This window comes from Mercurialis annua, linkage group LG2 (genome assembly GCF_937616625.2).
Source record: "Mercurialis annua linkage group LG2, ddMerAnnu1.2, whole genome shotgun sequence".
Lineage (NCBI taxonomy): Eukaryota > Viridiplantae > Streptophyta > Magnoliopsida > Malpighiales > Euphorbiaceae > Mercurialis > Mercurialis annua.
Window position 1 is genome coordinate 46,919,542 of NC_065571.1, and position 23,017 is coordinate 46,942,558.

At 33.7% G+C, this 23,017-nt stretch overlaps 1 protein-coding gene across 1 annotated transcript; it reads right to left on the reverse strand.

Moving 5' to 3' along the window:
• Positions 1–5,237: 5,237 nt before the first annotated feature.
• On the reverse strand, positions 5,238–6,803 carry LOC126667751 (DNA damage-repair/toleration protein DRT100-like). Its single transcript, XM_050360813.2, has one exon. It carries the CDS (start codon positions 6,766–6,768, stop codon positions 5,338–5,340), a length of 1,431 nt encoding a protein of 476 aa, XP_050216770.1. The 5' UTR covers positions 6,769–6,803; the 3' UTR covers positions 5,238–5,337.
• Between the last annotated feature and the right edge of the window lie 16,214 nt (positions 6,804–23,017).

Consider the following 23,017-nt stretch of genomic DNA (forward strand, 5'->3'; position numbering starts at 1 on the left):
GGCTACTAATTTGGGGATGATTGATGGCATACATGTTGATGGCTATGTGGATCCGATATCTATTCTGCAATTCGCAGATGATACTTTGCTTTTTTTGCCGAATGACCTTGATATGGTTAGAAACCTTTTGCGTATTTTGCATTGTTTTGAATTGATTTCAGGTCTAAAGATCAACTTTCAGAAATCGTCAATAATAGGTCTGAATGTGGATGGTGCCTCATTAGTTGTAGCTTCTGAAATTCTTAGCTGCAAGATCGAATCTCTACCTATTATTTACCTGGGCTTACCCTTGTCTTCAAAGATGGTGAGAGCTAATCAGTGGGATCCAATTGTCAGTAACTTCTCATCCCAATTAGCGGCTTGGAAAGGCAGCTTGCTTTCTCCTGCAGGAAGACTTACATTGATCAAATCTGTTCTCTGTAGTCTTCCTGTTTATTTCTTATGCTCTTTATCGATACCGCAATCAGTGGTCACAACTCTTGAACGTTGTATGAGACGATTTTTGTGGAATGGCTCAGATAAGCGCATGGGTTTTAGCAAAGTTTCTTGGTCTGATGTTTGCTTACCTCTCCAGCAAGGAGGTTTAAACATATCTCCGTTGCGAATCAAAAATCAATCCCTTCTCCTTAAATGGATTTGGAAATTGAGAACGGACAGAAAAACTACTCTTTGGTTTACAGTTATTTCATGCAGTACGGGTATCTCGGATTGGAGAAATCTTGATTCGATAAACACAACAAAGTTATCTCAGTTATGGCGTGGGATTCATTCTGTTTGTGTTAAAAATGCTGAGGTCTGGAATATTTTTAACAATGGCATTGCTTCACACTTGGGTAATGGCGAAAGAATATGTTTTTGGCATGATTCATGGGCTGGAAACTGTTCTTTGTCCTCAAGATTTCCTAGTCTTTTTACTCTTGCAAGGAATAAAACCATATCTGTTAAAGATGCTTATGATGACTCTAATCAGAACTTCAGTTTCAGATGGAATCGCAGACTGCGAATTGGAGAACAGAAGCTGCTCGCTCTTCTCCAAGAACAGGTGCAATGCAATCTGCCAATAGTTGATCAAGAAGATTATTTCTCTTGGAATAACAAAGATAAATTCACTCCATCAGGATTTAATTTGTTATTACAAGCTGCTCCGTTGTATTCTTCACCTGATTATGATCTGCGTAATGCTTCGGACTTACATTATGAAAGCAGATTGCATTCTGCAACTGTTCATGTCTCTGCTACTCTTCAAGCCGGCAAGGATTATTCTTTTTTCTGGAGATTCAAGCTCCCTCCTCGCATCCTTTTCTTCTTGTGGCTGTTAGCAAGAGACAGACTATCTTCTAATCAGGTTCTTGTGATCAGAGGTATCCTTCCTTTGGCAAAAATTGGTTGCTCATTTTGCTCTTGTGATGAAACCAACGTCCACATTATGATACATTGTCGTTATGCTTGGTTAATTTGGAATAATTTGCTGCGTATGTGCAATATTCAATTGGTAATGCCTCCTACTTTGATAGAGTTCTTTCATTTTTGGAGTTCACTTTCCTTGAACAGATACCGACATCTATGGCAAACGATTTGGTTTTTTTGCGTTTGGGATATTTGGAAAGCTAGAAATAAAAGGGTATTCAACAATGAGTTTGTAGAGGTGGATTCTCTCATATTTGGAGCAATTTGCAAAGCGGTGGAATTTTACAAGGACAATAATCATGGTTTTGTCTATTCGGGAAATGATGTATATCGAAATTTACTTTTCTTTTGTAATTTTGATTAACTTTCTTTGCCTTTTTTAAGGCTTTTGCCAATCACGCATTGTGATTGTGCTAATTTATCTATCATTTACCCAAAAAAATATGTTAATAAGTTTAAATCAAATTTGAGTAATGAAGGATTAAAAGAGACTAAAAAGTTTAAAATGACCAAACCCAAAGAAAATTAAATTGCATTAACCCATGTTGATTTTAGAATGGTTAAAAATGGTGTAACTCAAATAAATTATGTTGTAACACAGTTTAATATCAAAATTCAGTTTGGGTCCAAAAAAAAGCTCATAATCAAGTCCAAAATAAATTGAGCACCCCTAGATTTTGATTTTGTAAGGAAATTGCTGCAAAAATAACATTAAGGTCTTATATGTTTCTCGCCGTAAACATCTGGGGCAACTTTAAACCTTCTCCTAAAATTTAAATTCAAAGAAAGTACAAGAAGCTAATATTCCTAAATAAACTTAAAAATACATACAAGTTAAAACCATCCATAAAATCAAAGCATGGGATATAAGCTTTCTAGCTGAGAATTTTCTCAATTTTTAACTGGATGTTATTTTTATGGATAACTGATTTTGACCATTATTAAATTTTTTATTTTTTTTATTTCAGCTACTAAATTATTAGTTTTTCGATCATTAAACTTTTATGTTTTTCATTTTAGTATTTCCAAATATGCTTAGATCTCAGCCGAAAATTAATATGTGACAACCGGATTTTGTTAGTTTTACTTTAAAAATTTATCATATATATACAATTTCACTTTAAAAGATGAGTTTTTAGATCAAATTATGCATATATGATAAGTTTTCAGGTGAAAAATAATAATTCCGGCTACCATTATAATCATTTTAGGCCAGAAAATACTAAAATGAAAAAATTGAAAGTTCAGTGAACAAAAAAAAGAAAAAATAATTTAGTGACTGAAATGAAAAAATTCGAAAGTTCAATGATTTTCAGAATCAATTGTACTATTTTTATTTTGGGAAAATCTATTTGGCCCGAATTATGTGGACATAAAATGGTCCGAAAGAGGACAATATAATTAAAAATACAGCCAAGGTTATCTCTGCAAAAAACAGCAAATATTAATTGTTTTATTTTCTCTTTGATAATTAATAGGTTATTAAAGATGCATAAGATAATGGGACTAACTGCCATTTGGACTCCTTTTTTAATTATGACGTGGAACTCACATTAATAGATAACCTATGTCTTTCTTCCACAAAAAATAACCTATACTTTCTTATTATATCATATCATTGAATATAGGCATACATAATCCAACTTTTTCTTTTTAATTTTTGTTTAGAAGATAATGGTAAATAAAATTATCTTTATATATGTTGGAATAAATTATTAATATTAAAATAATTAATTAAATGATATTTTATAAAAAATTATATAATTGAAAATGTAGACATAAATATATAATAGTACGAATTAAAATACAAGCTTTTGTTTAATCATATACTTTATAGAAAATAATTTTTTTAGCTGAATCAAATTAAAATATTTATTGAAAACAAAAACTAATAAAATTTTATAAAATTTTGTCAGCCAACTTTGGTCAGGAGTTAAATAATTATAAAATAATTCTATAAAATCAAATAAAAATAATTTAAAAATAATAATCACAATTAAAAGAATCGATACTAGTATGTAATTGGCAAGTGAAGTGTTGGTTTTCGATGTAAATGTCTATTATAAAATATAATACATACACATGTTTTTATATATAATATCTGATTATTTAACAATTTTTTTATACAAAATGTGTACTATATAAAATTGATAAATAATTTATTGTGAATCCTTTAGTCTAATAATTTAATAATAGTTGATGAGATCATTCCCAAATTATTAATTTAAAAACAATATACAAAAATAAAAAAATTTATAAAAGTAATTCATATTAAGTTGACTAGTTTTATTTTTTTCGATCGATAATATTTATCGTATTTGACTATTTAACATAAATTGAAAACAAAAAATGTTTGTGAACATGAGGGAATACATAATTTAAATAAATTGCGCCTAACCCGAGCTACATCAAGCTTGAACTGGGATGCATTATGCAAGTTTGAACAGAAACTCGAATGAGTTTAAATTTTCAAGCTCAAACTCGAGTTCATATAACATCCGAGCTGTCAAACTCGAATAATATCTTAGCAACTTGAGGTCGAGCTCGACATGATTTCAATAAAAAAATTCTTGATAAAGCCGCAATATCTATAGAAAGAAAACACGATTGTCCAAATTGTACATCTAAAAAGGACATATCTATAGACCCAAAACTCTCTTAATTTAAATCAAGTATTCCCAAATTTGTACACCTCAAAATGCGAACTTATTTGATCCCAAACCGCAAAATTGAAGCCCTAATTGACTAACTGACTTATTTGACCCCGAAAATACAAGTTTTGGATTTAATTGATCCAAATAGTTAAAATGAATTTATTTGACACCGAGACACTAGTTTGAGAACTACGTTGACTTTTATTCAAATATACATTTTTATTTTTGTTTTGACCATATATTTCAAGCTAAATTTTTTAGCTGAATTATATTCTAATAATTTATTAAAAATGAAAATTAATAAAATTTAGTAAATTTTATTAAGAGTTAAAAAAGTAGCTCTTTACATTTAAAAGAATTCATATTAGTACGTAGATATTAGCTGAAGTGTCAATCTTTTTTAAAGTATGCATATAATCAAAATAAAAAATTACATTATTTTTGGCTAACATGAGTTATCGGATTATATTTAATTTTAAAATATTTACAAATATAAGATTATTTATGTGAATAATTCATATTAAATCCGCTAGTTTTACATGATTAAAGTGGGCCGAGTTTAATTCGAGTTACATCAAAGTGTGTTATACAAGTTTGATCTCGAATTTGAATGAGTTTTAATTTTTTCGAGCTCGAGCTCGAATAACATTTGAGAAGTCGAGTTCGAATAACTTATGAGATATCCGAGTTCGAGCTTGTCTCAATTTTAATAAAAAAATAATAATTATCAAAATAATCTTATGCTATGTATTTAATTTTTTTTAACTAAATATGACAATACACACTTAAATTTAGAAGAAATATAATAAAAAGTAAATTAATTAATTGAAGTCACAAATAGTAATATACACTGTAATTTTTATTAAGTATCACGCATATAATATAATGAAAGTAGTTTGTCATGGTTAGTAGTTTTAATTTTAATTTAATAATCTAGTCTTGGAAATAGTTTATTATTTATAGTCACAGAGATTAATTGCAGTGGAAATGAAAATTTACTTGTATTGGAAATCTAAGTGTTAATTGCTCTTTTCATCAAAGAATATAACGAGGTTATTATGCAAACAGTTCCTATATCGGTCCTTACTTGCAAATAAAAATAATATTCTGTCCATTTTGTGTCCATTTTTTTCGGGCCAAATAGCAGTGCCCTTTTATTTTTGACTTGTATACAAATGCATTAAATAAAATTGAAATCTATCCATTAATGCCGTCCCACTTTATGTCTGATTCACATCTCCACCATCAACTTTTATTAGCTTTCTTTAATTTTCACCTACAATTTGCAAGGAGGCAATGGAGTACCACACAAGCAATCATTACCCACAAATGCACTGGCTGCAAATTTTGTGGCCGGGAGCTGTCCACAGAGATGATTATAACTCAAATTCAAGCTCGTTAATCCTGTCACATTCTTCGGTACTTTTCCATAAACCAAATTCCTCGACAAATCCAAAGTCTTCAACGTTTTAACAATCCTTAATTTACCCAAATCAAACTTCAACTTGTTCTTTGAAGCCCAAAACCCAACTAAATAATCTGAACTGTTGAGTAACCAAATCGGATCGCCTGTAATTTCATTTTCAGACAGATCAATGTAGTCATAGAAATATGTCTGCGTTGGCCGCCAGTTACTTAAGTTGATCTTGATCCCACATTTTGCCAGCTTCAAAGAATAAATGATTCTTGAGGAAGTGACCCAGTTGGGTATTTGTTTAAGATGGAAATTATTATAAGACAGATCAAGAGATTCTATGCCTTTTACATTCATTACAGGAAATGGGTCTACGAGAGAATTATGAGAAAGATCAAGATTGAATATCTTTGTCAGGTTTGCAAATGTTTTTGGGACTGTTCCTGTAAGATTGTTCCATGAAAGATCAAGTGTGTCTAGTGCCTGGAAAGATCCAAGAAAGCTTGGAATCTGTCCTGATAATGCATTGTGCCCTAATTCAAGATTGACTAGTTTCGGTGCGAGTGATGAAATTGAAGCTGGGATTTTTCCTGACAGTTTGTTATGGGAAAGTTCAAGAAATAAAAGATTGGGTAATGATGATAGAAAGTCAGGAATCGGACCTGAGAGTTGGTTGTGTTGGAGACTCAGAAATGTCAAGCTTTTCAGCTTGCTGATTCCTACAGGAATTGTACCAGTAAGGAAATTGTTACCTAATTTGAGTTGACCCAGCTGGGTTAACTCGGAGATTGAACTCGGTATTGGCCCGGTGAATCGGTTTCCAGTTAAACTGAGTACTTCCAGCTGCTTTAACTTGCCTATGTTACTGGGTATTTGACCCGAAAGCTTGCTGTGCTCTATGTATACATATTTGAGTTTGGGTAACCCGAATAACAGATCCGGGAATTTCCCCGTAATGTTTCTCAAGTTTAGAAAATAAATACCGTCGAGATTTTGAACTTTAATTAAGGATGGTGAGATAGTACCCGATAAGAAGCTATTCGGTTTATCCGTTTGCCCCGAAAGCGATAAGGCAGTGACGCGTTTGTCGTCGAAAAGACAAGTAATGCCCGCCCAAGTGCAGCAATCGGTGCCCCGTTTCCACGAGCTGAGCATGCCTGATGGATCATGGGTGATACCCGATTTGAAAGCTAAAAGACCCGCTTCATCATCTGCATGACAGGCAGCTGATGTGAGTTTGAGGGAGTGGAGAGTGAGAATGGAAAGGAAAAAAGTAATGTAGGGGTTCTTCATGTCAAGAGGAAGTGGAATTGGAGAAATGGAAATGTTTTAGGTATTTTATAGAGTTCCCACAGTAATACTTTCCTTTTAAATGTTCATTTTTTTTTACATAAAAAAAAAATTAATACTTAAAAGGCAGTAATGAAAAAACTCAAACTACATTAAAATAAATAATTATTTTAATCAAATAAAAGTAAAAAGATACTACTAATATTTAAAAAAATATTAAATGGACGATAAAAAAACGGAGAAAATAATATTTTTTCGATAATTTTTTATAGTCTAAACGGCTTACTGTATAGTATTTCAAAAGTGGGGAAAATAGTTTGGTCAAAGTCTATGTGCTGGGGTGCAGTCCATATTCAATAAATGCTGCAGCGATTAATTGATATTTTGGAAGTTGTTGCTTGCATTGAACTTGGCCATTGGCATTGCTTGCAAGCTGTGATTGTGCGCCAAAAGAGTTGAGCATTTATGATAATGGTAAGGAAATGATTAGACTACTCATCTCCAATTCTTTCACATCAATTTTATAAGGTTAATCCTCTGGAAAAAAAACCCTCAACTTTCAACCTCTTTCATTTACACTCTCACCTTTTAAAATCGTCAATTTTATCCAAATTACCACCTTTTAATTTCAATTACACTTTTAAAATACTAAATTGGCCTCTTTTCACTGAAAAAAAGTTCAAATCAATATTTTATATTTCAATATATATTCTAAATAGTACTCAATGTTAAATTTTCAACAATAAAACAATCTTTCCTAAAAAATTAAATAAACTAAATTTTTTAACATAACAATTTAAAAAAAATTAAAGAAAATTAAAATTTTCAGGCCGGTCGTAGTTGTGATGATTCCCAAGGATCCAATATGATACCACTTAGGTCTTCTTGGGTGACCCAAGTCTTTCATAGAAAAAATTTAAGTCAATTTAAACTTCAACAAGCTAATCCCAACAACATCATCGCATGCAATAATCATATTATCAACATAAAAAGAAATCAAAACTCGACCACCCGGAGTACCCCTGACAAATAAAGCAAAATCATGATTGTTCGGACGAAAACCAAGAGAAGTAATCATAGTAGAAAATTTCTCAAACCAGACACGGGGAGTCTGTTTGAGACCATAAAGAGCTTTCCTAAGTTTGCATACTTGAGCACCAGGCAGGGTCACTCTTTCACCTGGGAAAGCTCTAGAACCAACACTGGTGATTTCCTCTAGCTGGTTAGGGTGATGATGAAGATTAGAAGGAGGAACCATATAAACTTTTTCATGAAGGTCGTCATTCAGAAAGACATTTTTAACATTCATTTGAGTTATATCCCATCGGAGAACAGAAGCAACAACAATAAGGGTTCGAATTGTAGTCGTTTTTAAAACAGGAGCAAAAGTCTCCTCACAGTCCATATATATTCTTGAGAATAATGCTTAGCAACCAAGCAAGCTTTATATCTTTCACTAGACCCATCAGATTTAGTTTTATTCTCATATGCCCAACGAGAACCAATAACACGTTTTCATGTAGGAAGAGACACTAAATTCCAAGTATGGGTTTGATTAAGAGCAGTTAACTCCTCAACCATAGCATGCTGCCAAAGAAGATCAAAAACTGCTTCTTTAAAAGATCAAGGCTCAGAAAGACCATCAATAAAAATAAGAAAGGAAGAAAATGAACTTGAAAGGCAAGATAATCAAAATCAAGATGTCTAGTAGACTTATGATTTCGTACAGGATATTGATGTTCGGTAGTATCCGTCGTCTCAGAAGATGATCGGGTAGAGACTGTAGATGAGGGGCCAATAGGAGTGTTAGGATTGTCAACAGGAGGTAGCTTATCATCATCAGTAGTTAAAGGATCAATACAAACAAGATCATGCATAGACATACGTACTATGAGAATAATCAGAAATTGTAAAATACACTACTAGAAATCCTGGTTTTTGCAACGGAAATTTGCGACGGATACATAATCCGTCACAAATTTCCTATTTTAACGACGGAATCTGCGACGGATACTCTTTTCGTCGCAGTTTTCCTTGAAATTGATGGCGGGAAAGCTCCCGCCAGATTTGCGACGGACAGTCCGTCGCAAATCTGTCACCTTCCTGGCGGGACCATTCCCGCCTTTTGTTTTGCCAAAAAAAATAGCGACGGACATAAATATCCGTCGCTAATTTTATTTGTTGAATGAAATGAGTCGTTTCATTCAACAGATTTGCGACGGCTAAAGTTAGCCGTCGCAAATTTTGCAAAAACTGTAGTGTCCGTCGCAAATTGTGCTTTAATGAAACGAACCGTTTCATTAAAGCACAATTTGCGACGGACACTACAGAGCGCAAAAAATGCACCCCTAATAAAGTGCGCGCAGTTCTTCTTCTTCAGCCGTTTCTCACATTTTTGTAAAAATTGAAAACTGCCTCCTCCTCGTCGGTCGGTCCGTTCCCTCCAAGCCGTCGTCGGTCCGTTCCCTCCTCGCCATCACGCCGCCGTAGGTCCGTCCCCTCCTCAACGCATCATTCTCTCCGCCGTTTGCTGCTCGCCGCGCCTCCCTCCGATTTCTTCCATTTTCTGGCGGCATCCTCTCCTTTCTCCTGCGCCGTTTCTTCCCCTCCTCTTCGGCATCGACCTACTGATTATTACTTGAGGTAAGTTTTTTTATTTATTAAATCAGTTAATTTATATAGATTAATTAATTAATTTAGGTTTAATTAGGTTAATTTATGTTTAATTTGATTATGTTTGTTTAAATTAGGTTACTTTAGATTAAATTATAATATATTTTATATTTAATTTTCTGTTTTTATATTATTTAATAATTAATTAATTTTTCTGTTTTAAAATTATTTTATAATTAGATTAATTTAATGCAAATTATGTTGAATTCATTTTTAGTATTATTAAACTATTAAGTTAATTATTATATTAAAATTTAAGAAAATTAGGTTAAAAAATGTTTAAGTTAATTATTATATTAATTATAGGTTATTTTAGTTTAAGGGTTAATTTTGTATTTTAGGTTAATATGATTTTATTTTATATTTTAAAAATTATATTAGAATAAAGTTGAATTGTCATAATAAAATATATTAATTTTAATAAAATTATATTGTTTTTTGAAAAGTTGTTTAATATTTGTTAGGTTAAATTAGATTAAAATTGTTAGCTAGATATTTCTAGTTTTAATTGTTTAATTAGTTTAATAAAGTTGCGTGTTAATATTTTTATTATTATTGGTTAATTAAATTAGATTAATTTAATGATTATATTATAAGTTTTTTAATTGTTAACAATTTGTTAGTTTGTTGTTTAATTTAATTAGTTAATTGGATTAGATAAAAATTTAAGCTAATCAATTACTATTTCAATTATTTGCGATGAACTTGGTGGTTTTGTGTATTGTTATTTGCTTGCAGGACTTCCCTGAAAAATGGGTGATGCTCATTTTTAGGGGAAGTGCTGCCGATTTTTAATTAGAATTTGTTTTTATTAGTACGTGTTTTTTTATAGCTCTTGATAGCCCGTGCACCGTGGTTTTGATTGATCCGGACGTTTCACCTTCACTTTGCGGTTCTGCGCTTCAATAAGTAGGTTTTATTGCTTATTTTGATTTATTTTAGTTGGAATAGATTTTATTTAAAACATTCAACCTAAATAAACCTCGATTTTATTCCCACCAAATAAAATCGTAAACCTAGCCGTAGAGTTCCCGTCCCGTGTGTTCAAGAGATTGAACGACACGGGATTGTACAGTTTGTACAGTTCGCATGTACAATAAATACGAACCGTTCATCTTGGCAGAACAGGCTGACCAAGTTCATTACCTTCCATATCCAAGTAGAAGACGGGACAAAGTAAATTGGTGGGCAGTTTGCAAAATTAAGGCACGATCAGAACTTGACATGCCCGATGCGATTATCCCGGCCTTTCAAGAGGACATTGAAGAAAATCCCCTTATAGTTGAAATGGACGACAATCCCACAAATTTAGCTGACCTGAATGAGGTGGCAGACGAAGATGCGTTGCAAATCCCTCCTATTGAAGATGAAGAAGAAGAATATCCGCCATCCTCATCAGACTAAGATGAAGAACAACTTGACTGACGTTTTGAATATTTTTTGCAGTTTTAGTTGTAATCATTTATTATTGTTAACATAACAATTTATTTTTTTACAAAGTATTTTTCTATAATGTTTTGTTATAATGTATTTTTTAACAAAGTATTAAATTGTTATATGTGGAACGAAATGTATTTTAATGTCTGCAGGTATGAGAGGGCAGGGTGGTTCAGGTAATCCGACTAGAGGTCGGGGACGTCGGGGTAACCCAGCTAGAGGTCGTGATCGGGGTAACCCAGCTGTGCGTGCTCCTGTTGAGGACATCCCTGTTCAGGGTCAGCAGCAGGAGGTGGAGGCGGCACCCCCTGTTCAGCCCCGACAGCCAGGAGAGCCCCCTACAGAGCTGGATGTCCAGGGGAGGGCACTGTGTTTCCCAGACGCGAGCAGGTAAGAATGTAAATTTTTAGTTTAATTTTTTTTAATCATTTTACTATAAAAAGTAAAAGTTTACTCTAACCTCGCAGGGAGAGGCTGTTGAAATCTGGACCAATCTCCCGGTCTATGCGGGAGATCTTTAGAAAGTGCTGGTTCGAGAATGGGCAAGCCTGACGGTTTCTGACTACAGAGCAGACATATTTCTATTGGGAGGAATTTAAGGTAATAAATTGTTAATTTTAAACTTTGAATTTAGACTAACGCAAAATTACTAACTCAAACTTGGTGTTTATGTTTTGCAGAAGGAATACTGGTGGGATACGGCGGATTACAGCGAGGATGTCATCAAAGGTGTATTCATGACGCATGCTACCAACCGATACAAGGACGTTATTCACAGGATGAGAGAGAAGGACGAAAAACATACCTCGATCAGCCAAGATATTTGGGATTCCTGGAAGGCCTTCTGGGCGTCAGAGGACGAGAAGAAGAAGTCTGATGTAGCTCGCGCTAATCGGATGAGCGAGCCTGCTGGAGCCGGTTCCGGACCAGTACGCCATACAGGGGATCTCGTTCCGCCATCCGACATATGGATGTGTTGGTTTGTTTCTAGAATTCTTTTTTATTTATAACTATTTTTTATTTTCTGATTTCTGATGAACTAACAAGCTATAATATTTTTCTTTTAGGCTGAAGAGCTCGGCCGCAAGCCTACCGCAACAGAGCTGTATACTCGGATGCACTCCACGAAAGCTGACAAGGGTATCATGGTAGACAAGAGGGCCCAGGACATTAGTGTAAGTCATGAACCTATATTAAATTAGTGTAAAATATGTTTTAATTTAAATTGTAAATGTTAGATTAGGTGTGTTAACAGCCGGTGGGTTGTATATGAAATCTATATGTTTGCAGGATGTCCTTGAAAAATAGGTGTTGATCAAATTATAGAGGAAATGCTGCCGAAATTTCGTTAGGAATTATACTTACATTTCATATGTTATACGTTTTTAGCCGTTGTGTGATATGTTTTTCAATCATTTTGTAGGATGCAATTGCTCAGAGACTTCCTGCTGCATCGCAGCCGCCGACCGGAGATTGTGGTTCTTCTAGCACAGCGGAAGTCGACGAGACCCAGCTATTTCTGGATATCGAGGGCGTCAACAAGAAGCGGCGTGTCTACGGGTTGGGTTCAGCGACTAGTGCGTACGTGGATACGACGACGTCTAGTAGGGCGAGGACCAGTTCCACACAGTCACAGCGAACCGAGGAGGAGATCGAGTGGCGTGTGCAGGCAGGGATCCAGGATGGACTGCGCCAGATTACCACTAAGGTGGAGGATCTCCGTGCCCAGCAGGCGAGAAGCAATGAGAGGATGGCCGAGATTATTCAGGCTGAGATGACGGAGATGATGCAGACTCTTCCTCCGCAGTATCGCCCACCCCCACCCCCACCCCCAGGTCCTTCAGACGATGACGACAATCCGACTTTGTAGTGTCATGTTCACTACTAAAATGCTTGCTTTTAGCGATGGATTTTTCCGTCGCTAAAAGCATGAAATCTGTCGGGAAACGTTTCCCGACGGATTTCCCGACGGATTCAATCCGTCGGCAAAATTCTCGCCGCTAAATTTTTGGCGACGGACCAAAAAATTTGGCGACGGATTTTTTTCAGAAATTGCAGACGGATTTTAGCGACGGATTTAAATCTGTCGCTAATTAGCGACGGGTGGGGGATGGAGGGTGACGGAGTGTGACGGGTGTGTGACCGATTAAATAATAATATTTTATTTTACGATTTAGTTTTTTTTTATTTTTTGGTAATTTGCGACGGATTTGAAATCCGTCGTTAAATACATCAAAAATAATTGGCGGGAGTGTTCCCGCCAACTTTAGCGACAGAAAATCCGTCGCTAAAGTTGGCGGGAACACTCCCGCCAATTTATATGACAATTTAGCGACGGATTTCAAATCCGTCGCAAAATCTGTCGGTAAAAAAAAATTAGCGACGGATTTTGAATCCGTCGCTAAAATCCGTCGGTAAAACACAGTTTTTTAGTAGTGGTTTGCATTTCTGACATTTTGTATTTTGTCACTTTATACATTTTGTATTTTCTTGCTTTATACATTTTGTTACGATATGTAAAATATAACATGTTTTTATATGAAATCGTTTTTTTCGGAAATTGAGTTTTACTGAGAATTGCGAATAGTAGATTTTACAGGTTATAATCGTCGTGAATAAAAGAGGGAAACGGACGCACTAGTCGCGAATATCCTTCATATTTTGCGACGGAAACATTTCCGTTGCAAATAATGCCATTTTGCGACGGACACATTTTCGTCGCAAATTTTCATTATTTTGCGACGGAAATGTTTCCGTCACAACTTTTCATTATTTTGCGACGGAAATGTTTCTGTCGCAACTTTTCATTATTTTGCGACGGAAACATTTCCGTCGCAAAACAAATATATTTTGCGACGACATATATTCCGTCGCAAAATATATTAATCCGTCGCCAATTCGTCTCCCTTTTCATTTTTTGGGAGACGAAATTGGCGACGGTGTTTTTTGTTATGGCGACGGACTGTCCGTCACCATTTTTGCGACACTCTGGTCGCTATTCTTTTAGCGACCAGAGGTTTTGCGACGGATAGATTCCGTCGCAATTCCGCCACAAACTTTTGTTTGAGACGGAATATGATTAATTTGCGACGGAATTTTCCGTCGCAAAAGGGCTGATATGCAGTAGTGATAAGAAATATGTTTCAAGAAAGACAACATGACGGGAAACTTATAACTGATGACTGAATGGATCAAAACAACGATATTCCTTCAGTCCTGCTCCATAGCCAAGAAAGACACATATAGTAGATCGAGAGGTTAACTTGCTCCGTTCAACATGAGAAAGAAGAACAAAACATGTAGAACCAAATGCACGAAGAGAAGAATAATCTAGGAGACTACCATACAATTTTTCATAAGAGATAATCCAGAATTATGAGAAGTAGAAATTCTATTAATCAAATAAACAGAAGTAAAAATGCCCTCCTCCCAAATATCACTAGGAACACTACTAGACAATTAAAATGATCGGGCAGTCTCAAGAATATGCCTATATTTTATTTCTACAACTCCATTCTGTTCAGGAGTATTAGTGCAAGAAGTTTGATAAAATGCCATTTAAAGCAAGAAGTTTGATAAAATACCATTTAAAGCAAGAAGTTCATTAAAAGCATGAGAAGTATACCCGCCCTCTAAATCATATATAAAGCATTTAATAACAGCTACATGTTGAGTTTTCACAAGAGATCAAAATTCATTATAAAAGCCTAAAAATTCTGAGCGACGTTTCATAAAATAAATCCAACAATAACGAGTGCATCATCAATAAAAGATACATAATAACGAGAACCCCCTTTTATAGAAACAGAAGAGGGTCTCCAAACAGCAAAAGGAATAAGATCAAAATGAGCAACATAAATAGTATTACTTTTAGGGAAAAGCAAAACTGGGAACTTTGCTAGTTTACAACCACTGCAATCAGAAATATCATGAGTTTTAAAATTTTATAAAACTCTTGTAGAAGCTAAAAATTTGTAAACAACACCTAAATACATTGACCAAGGCAAGAATGACACAAGTAAAACACATGCAAAGAAGAACTCAAGCAAAAAGATGATACATCACACTAGAAACAACAGCTGCAATCTTAGGGGTTTTGAGCTGGTCCAATATATAAAGTCCTCATTTCCTATGGTCGTCCCAATCATTTTTTGAGACTTAAATCCTGAATATAACAAGAAGAAGAAAAGGAAACAAAACAACTATTATCACAAAGTTGAACCATAGGAAGTAAGATTTAAAATAAGACTAGGAATGTGATAGACATGAGATAAAGACAAAGAAGGTGTAATAACCGAACCAACACCTTATAAGGGCATAGGTGTACCACTAGCACTCATAATATGAACTGAAACTTTAGGAATTAGAAAAGTAAAAGATGACAAATTAGGTGACATATGATTAGAAACACCACAGTCTAAAATCTAGGAGGAATAAGATATACCTAATGGACTAGATGACAAACCTATTTGAGATGAAGTTGACATTGCATGTGGTTGAGGTGCAATGAACTGCTGAAACTGCTCAATCATTGATGGACTTAAAAAAGAGGTTGTCAATGCATTGTGAGGGAGAGAAAGAAGAGGAGGTCCATTATGAGGAGCCGGTGGATGGTAACTTTACTGATGAGACTGCTGATGGGACTGCTGTTGGGCATACTACTAAGAATATTGTTGCTTTCCTTTGCCCAACCTTACACATTGTGATTTCCAATGACCTTTTCTGTTTATAAAATCCATATTCATCATGAGAAACAATTCCATAAGACGTGAACTGAGAATTGAAATTTGATCATGGAGGCATAGCAAAGACCGATGGATTAGAGACTAAAGACACTTCTTTTACATCAAAAGGATTAAGATGATTTTTTTCAGCCAAAAACTAACAACAAAATCAACATAAGGCAACAAATGACAATGCAAAATGGACCCTCGAATTCACTCAAACTCATCACAAAGAGCCATTAAAAATTACCAACCTCTGCTCATCTCTTCGTGCAATATAAGCCCAAAGGCTCGTAATTCAACAAATTCTATGAGAGCTAGTTGATCCTACAAATATTTCATAGCATCATAAAATTCCTCAGTACTCATGCTGTTTTTCTGCAGAGCACGAATATTAAAATCTAACTGGTATTTTGTTTGCAAAGTTAGACTGTGTATATAGTCTAAATATATGATCCCAAACCTTTTTTACTGTCTCATATTTTGTCAAATTGAGAAGGTATATTGTTCTTTTGCTCAACTCCTAACTCATTTATTGTAGTTAGATAAAGTCGATTTTCATCTATAAATAAAATTATTTATGTGAAAAAAATATTCCATGTCTCATAGAAATAGGCCAAATTGAGCGTACTAGGTCAAATTTTTGTAGTTAATTTGAGATTTCAATTTATCCTTTATCAATTCAATTATTCATATTATATTCTTTTAATCAACATAAATAATGCAATATAAAAATTAATAAAAAGCTCAGTATTTTAAAAGATAATTGTAGTTAAAAAACAATTGGTGTTTTCAAAACATATAATTAAAATTTTAAAATATTTAAATATTTAAATAATTAAATTATAATTATAATAAAAATAATAATTAATATGAAGTAATTGAATTTTTGTTTTTTAATTTTTGCACAAATCTAATTTGGTTTATATTTATGTTTTATGAATGGAGAGTATATTATGAGACGACTAAAGTTTATTTTTAATTTTTTAATTGCTCATCCGGTTTTCAGGGCTTTGCCCTGATTAATCCGATCCGTCTTGCATCACATATCTGGCATGATGGGTGAATCTGACAGCAGGAATTTTATGCATTCACAAAATTTAAAATTGAAATCTTACTTAAACGGTTTGAAATATCAAACCACTTATCACTTGAACTAACAGATACGATTACAGTTTATTAATTCACCATGATGCGTCAGACATGACCTCAGTAGTGCACGTGCATAGTCAAGCAACAGCACTCACTGGTCAAGCCCGTCGCCTTAGCTACGTCAAGTGGCCTCTATTTGGAACCCAGACCATAAAACTTGCTTATACATGTGAGCACAGCAAAGACTGCGATCCCTGAGATGGAATAGAAGAAAGTTACATGGCAATACACTAAATCACATATGTAAAAAATCTAAAAACATATAACCATGTTAGATGCAAAATTATGTAATAAAAATTATGTTTAATTACTTAAAAAAAACCCGCCTTATACTTTTTTTTCGTTTATATTCTAACCTTATAAAAACACCATTTGTACCCAATTTTGAATTTTTATGTTTCATTCCTACCCAAAAGCATTAAATTGTACTCTTTTCATTTGAAAAAAAGTTTAAAACATACTTTTTTTCTATTTTAAAAAATACAAATAAATCCTCAAACTTAAAAAATAATCAAATACATCCAAATAATTAATTAATTTTTTTAATTTTATAAAATAATAAAAAAATCAAAAAAAATTATTATTATTTTTAATTTTTTGAAGAAAATGGTATTTTTATACTATTAATAACATTAATATCCAATTAGTATATAAGTTAAAAATGAAGGATTGTTTTAAACTCTTTTTCAAATAAAAAGAGTACAATTTAATGCTTTTGGGTAGAGATGAAACATAAAAACTCAAAATTGTATACAAGTGGTGTTTTTACAAGATCAGTGTATAAACGGAAAAAAAATGCAAGGTGGGGTTTTTTTAAGGAATTAAGCCTAAAAATAACAAATTTATTATCTATTATCCTCATCGCGTAAATATATATAAATTAAAATATAATTAAAATACATTTATAGAATGGAAATATAATAATGGCTAATAATCACCCATGGCCCCTCAACTTTAGGGGTACGGGCGCTAAACCCCCTGATGTTTAAAAACGGGCGCTAAACCCCCTAAACTTTGTGTCGGCGCTCACAAAACCCCTTTTGGACGAAATATGACCAAAATACCCCTGGCGCCGTTTTTTCAGTCAACTGACATTTAAAAAAAAAAAATCTGACACTGTCATATCATCTGACACGTCAGAAATATATCTTAAAAATTTGAAAAACCCAAAATACCCCTAATTTAATTTAAAAAAAATCAAACCAACCCAATTTAATATAAACCAATCTATCAACCCAAAAACCGACCCAACCACCACCCCACCCGCCACCCGACCACCGCCGGAAAATTTTCCGGTCATCTTCTCCGAGATGACCGGAAAATTTTCCGGTCATCGTGGAAGAACGACGGATCTGTTCTTCCACGAAGAACAGACCCATCTGGGTCTGTTCTTCGTGGAAGAACAGACGGATCTGTTCTTCCACGAAGAACAGATCCATCTGGGTCTGTTCTTCGTGGAAGAACAGACCGGATCTGTTCTTCCACGAAGAACAGACCGGATCTGTTCTTCCACGAAGAACAGATCCAAGGTCTGTTCTTCCACGAAGAACAGATCCAAGGTCTGTTCTTCCACGAAGAACAGATCCAAGGTCTGTTCTTCGTGGAAGAACAGACGACGCTGTTCTTCCACGAAGAACAGACCCATCTGGGTTTGTTCTTCGTGGAAGAACAGACGGATCTGTTCTTCCACGAAGAACAGACGGATCTGTTCTTCCACGAAGAACAGATCCATCTGGGTCTGTTCTTCGTGGAAGAACAGACCGGATCTGTTCTTCCACGAAGAACAGATCCAAGGTCTGTTCTTCGTGGAAGAACAGGCCTGGGATCTGTTCTTCCACGAAGAACAGACCGGCCGGAAAATGTTTCGTGGCGGTGGTCGGACGTGGTGGCCGGAGAGCGGTGGGTTGGTGGTTCGGGTGAAAGTGGTTTGGTTGGATATTATTGGGTTGATTTGATTGGGTTGGGTGTTTTAGGGGTATTTTAGGTGTTTTAATTTTTTAGGGTAGTTTGGTGACGTGGCAGCTGACATGGCAGCACTATTTATTTATTATTTTTTTTTAAAAAAAGTCAGTTGACCAGGAAAAACGGCGCCAGGGGTATTTTGGTCATATTTCGTCCAAAAGGGGTTTTGTGAGCGCCGCCACAAAGTTTAGGGGGTTTAGCGCCCGTTTTTAAACATCAGGGGGTTTAGCGCCCGTACCCTTAAAGTTGAGGTGCCATGGGTGATTATTAGCCTATAATAATAAAAAATTAAAAAATTAATTATAATTGATACAACTAGAAATATTTATATTTAAATAGTTTTTAAATTTCATTTACATTTAAAGTATTGCCATTGTAAATTATTAAAAAATTAATATTATAAATTAGGCTATTATAAAATATGAAAAATATACAAATATGAAATATCACTAATTTACATACTTTTATCAAGAAGTTTAGAATACTCCATATAAAAGATATTAATTTTATAAAAGATATTCCTTTCATTTTCTTCTAATTGTTTGTCTAGGTAAATATTAATACTTGATCTTTTCTAATTTTTAGCTATTCTCAATACATCCTTTCTATTAAATCATCCATTTTTATGTGGTTTAATTTACATAATATAGTTTATGCTTTTATAATTATACATTTCATGTAATAAATTAAATTATAAATCAATTAATGGTTTAGTAAATAAAATTATGTTAATTTTTATATTTATAATTTAAAACAGAAAAGATACATTTTTAATATTAGTAATTTTTTTAGATGGATAATTAAAATGAGAAAAAACTATATACAGGACATGCACTTAAATAAAAAGTCTAAAATAATTGCAACTTTGCATTTGTTAGCCTCACGGTGTGTAGGCTAATATGAATCAAGCCAAATCAAGTTTTGAGGTATTTGTGTTTGGCTTGTTATATAAATAAAATGTTTATGTTCGGTTAGTAACAGTATAGGTTAGTAAGAAACTTGTAACAGTGTAGGTTAGTAAGAAACTTGGAGAAATGTTGGCAATGAAAGGAGAAACCAGAAAACCAAGAAAACACCTACCAGAATAACAAAGACGGAGGAAGAAATAAAAAAAATAAGGACCACCATCAAGAACGATCCACATGATAAAAAGAGGAACGAGCAACTATCATCGCAAAAAAAAGACAAAAGAGAGAAATTCTGAACATAAGAGAATCCCCGATGCCAGCAATAATGTTTGACGTCGAAGACTACGAACATGTTAAAGTACCACATAATGATGTTTTGGTGGTGACGAAAACGATTGAGAACTGGAAGATGGAGAGATTAATAATAAATGAGGGAAGCGTGAATTTTTTGACTGATGCCGCCTAGAAAAGGCTAGGCGAAACAGTAGCTAAACTCCAAAGAGTCCCATTCCCGCTCTCGGACTCGGTGGACCACCTATCAACCCCTTGGGGGCAGTAGCCTAAACGGTAATGATAGGACCAAAGAAAGGAAAAAAGAAAGAAAATTATCACACTATTCAACAAAGTGGATATGGATCTTACCTATAATGCAATATTAGGTAGGTCATTCCTTCATGATTCAGCAGCTGTGACCCGCATAAGAGCGCTCATCATGAAAATACCCACCGAAAAAAGAATCGAGACAATACAAGGAAATAAAAAAATAGCCAAAAAATACCAAGACAAATCGGTGGAAGAGCTCCAGGAACCCAAGACGGCGATTCAAAAAATAGACAAGTGAAGAACAAAAGACAACCAAGATGAACCATCGTCAGTAGGGACGGCGGACCTACTTAATGATTTTTTATTTATTTTCATGTTAACTTGTAAGCACTTTTTTATCATCAATAAAGAGTGTATACTTTTGACATAAAAAACTTCAAAGAAATAGATTAAGATGAATCTAAAATAAAAGGGTTTGAAACTCTTAAATAAAAAGATAGATTCGGATGAATTTAAAGTAAAAAGGTTTGAAACCCTTAAATAAAAAGATAGATTTAGATGAATCTAATAAAAGAGTCTGAAATCCAAAAAAAAAAAATCAGATGGAAGGGGGTAAAAAAGAATTTAACACGAGCAAGATAAATGTCTGAAATCCTGAAACATAAAAGAAAAGATTACCGAAGTTCAAAAGAAGATCAACACGAAATTCTCCATAGTTTAAAGTTAACAAGAAAAAGGGCATTACATAAGAAAATTATAAAATAAAAACAAAATCTAGATTTATTCTGAAAAAAGTTAAGGTTTAGATTAATCTGAAAAGTTGTAGAGGTTAGATTAACTTTTAGAGTTAACACAAAAAATGATAAAAACAGGATGTAAAACCCTAAACCATGAAAAGAATTTTCCATTAATTCAAAGTTAGATTATAAAGGCAATCATGGATAGGCTCGCCCTAAAGAAAAAACACACTAAATTTAAAGAAGTCTTTGCTGAAATTTGAGCCTCGTCCTTCTTCATCCTCGTCATCCCATCCTTGGCCAAGTCCTTGGGATCCAATTAGTTCACGCCTGAGAAATCTATTTCAAAATCTGCTCTCGCAACTTCGCACCAAAAACAAGTATGTACTCGCTCATAAGGGCTGAGTAAAATAAGGGCCGAGTAAAAAGACTTCGTATCCAAATGGCCAATGTGAAGTTTCTCTACTTCAGTTCTCATTTAATTTTTGATATATATATGTATCTTTCATGTATGGTCAATATGAAGTTTCTCTACTTCAGTTCTCATGTCAATTTGAGTTTTGAATTAGGTGTTCCTATTCGGTTAAAATTTATAATATTTATATTCTGTTCATATACAATTTGTGTTTTTTCGTTTTAACTACTAAATGAACGAGCTCATTAACAAACTCGTGAATATACATCGACCATTTGGTCTTAACTTAAAAATAAAACTTTAGTCCATCAGCAAAAAAAAACCTTTATTTTCTCTCTAAACAAATCCTAGCTGCCTAGAATTTTTTTCTTATTTCTCTTATCCATTCGTCAATGGTTTGAATTTTCTATTGACGGTAGTCATCCTTTTATTTATGTTATTTTAATTTCATATAATATAATAAATAATTAGTTGTTTTTCATTTTTTCTTGATGGATTGGAATTGATCTACAAAGCGCAATTCAATTACCAAGAAGCGAAGATAGAGTGAAGATCTTTAAACAACAAAACGGAATCGTTTATGAGGTATATTATTTTTATTTATTTTTCATTATTTGTCTTTTTTCTAAATGTTTTATTCTGTCTTTTTTTGTGAAAGGTTTGTTGTCATTTTTATGTGAAAGGTCTGTTGTTTCTTTTTTATGAAAGAGGGATGAATCAGATGATATGAGTTTGCGAGTGGTTGGAGAAATTTGATCGAAAATTGATTGAAAACTGAACTTAATTAGCGAAACAGTAATAATTTTTTAATTTTTGTAAGTAAGATTTCGAATCAGGCAACATGTTGTCTATTTCATGTCAGGTCATCGGGTTTAATTTCTTATAAATGTAACTGTTTCATATTCGATTTAATGAGATTTGATAAATTAAAAGAAAAAACAGTTCATGAAGGAACTAAAAGAGCTCGTTTGTTAAGCACATAAACGAAGGAGTACAAGATCGGCTCGTTCATTATATAAAAGAACGAACACAAACACAAATTCATATACGAGCCAGTTTACAAATTTTTAATTAAACTTATATACGAGCTTGTTCATAAATAATTAAACAATTTTATATATGAGTTAGTTCATGAAAGTAAACAATTCTACTATATTTATGTTCGGACCTTTAAAAAAATAAATATAATTAAGTTTGAGCTCAATTTGTTGAAAATAAGAAGGAACAAGAAGCAAACTCTTATCAAGCCGAACGATGGCCACCCGATTCGTCTACAGCCCTAAATGTGTAGTTGGAAGCAGTTCATTAGATTTTGTGCTTGCTTCTATAAAACTTGATAAGCATAACTAAAATTCAGCGTGAAAAATAACTATTAAGTAATCAAATGGGGGAAATACTTATTTAGACCTGGTCTAAAAATTTATGGACTTATCTAATAAGTTGTTAGAGAAATGAGAAGAAAGAGAAAATAATTAGAAGAAAGAAAAATATGTTAAATTTTATAACATTTCATTGGATAGGTGTATGGAAAATTCATGGACGGATCTAGGTAAAAATTGCCAATGATCTCTAGTTCAGTTGGTTAAGAGTGAGGCATCAAGTTTCAAGGGGCGTGGGTTCGAATTCCCTTGTGGATAAAGAAGATGAAGATTATTGAAGATTTATGCAGAAGGCTACAAACGTTAGAAGCGACGGATGCGG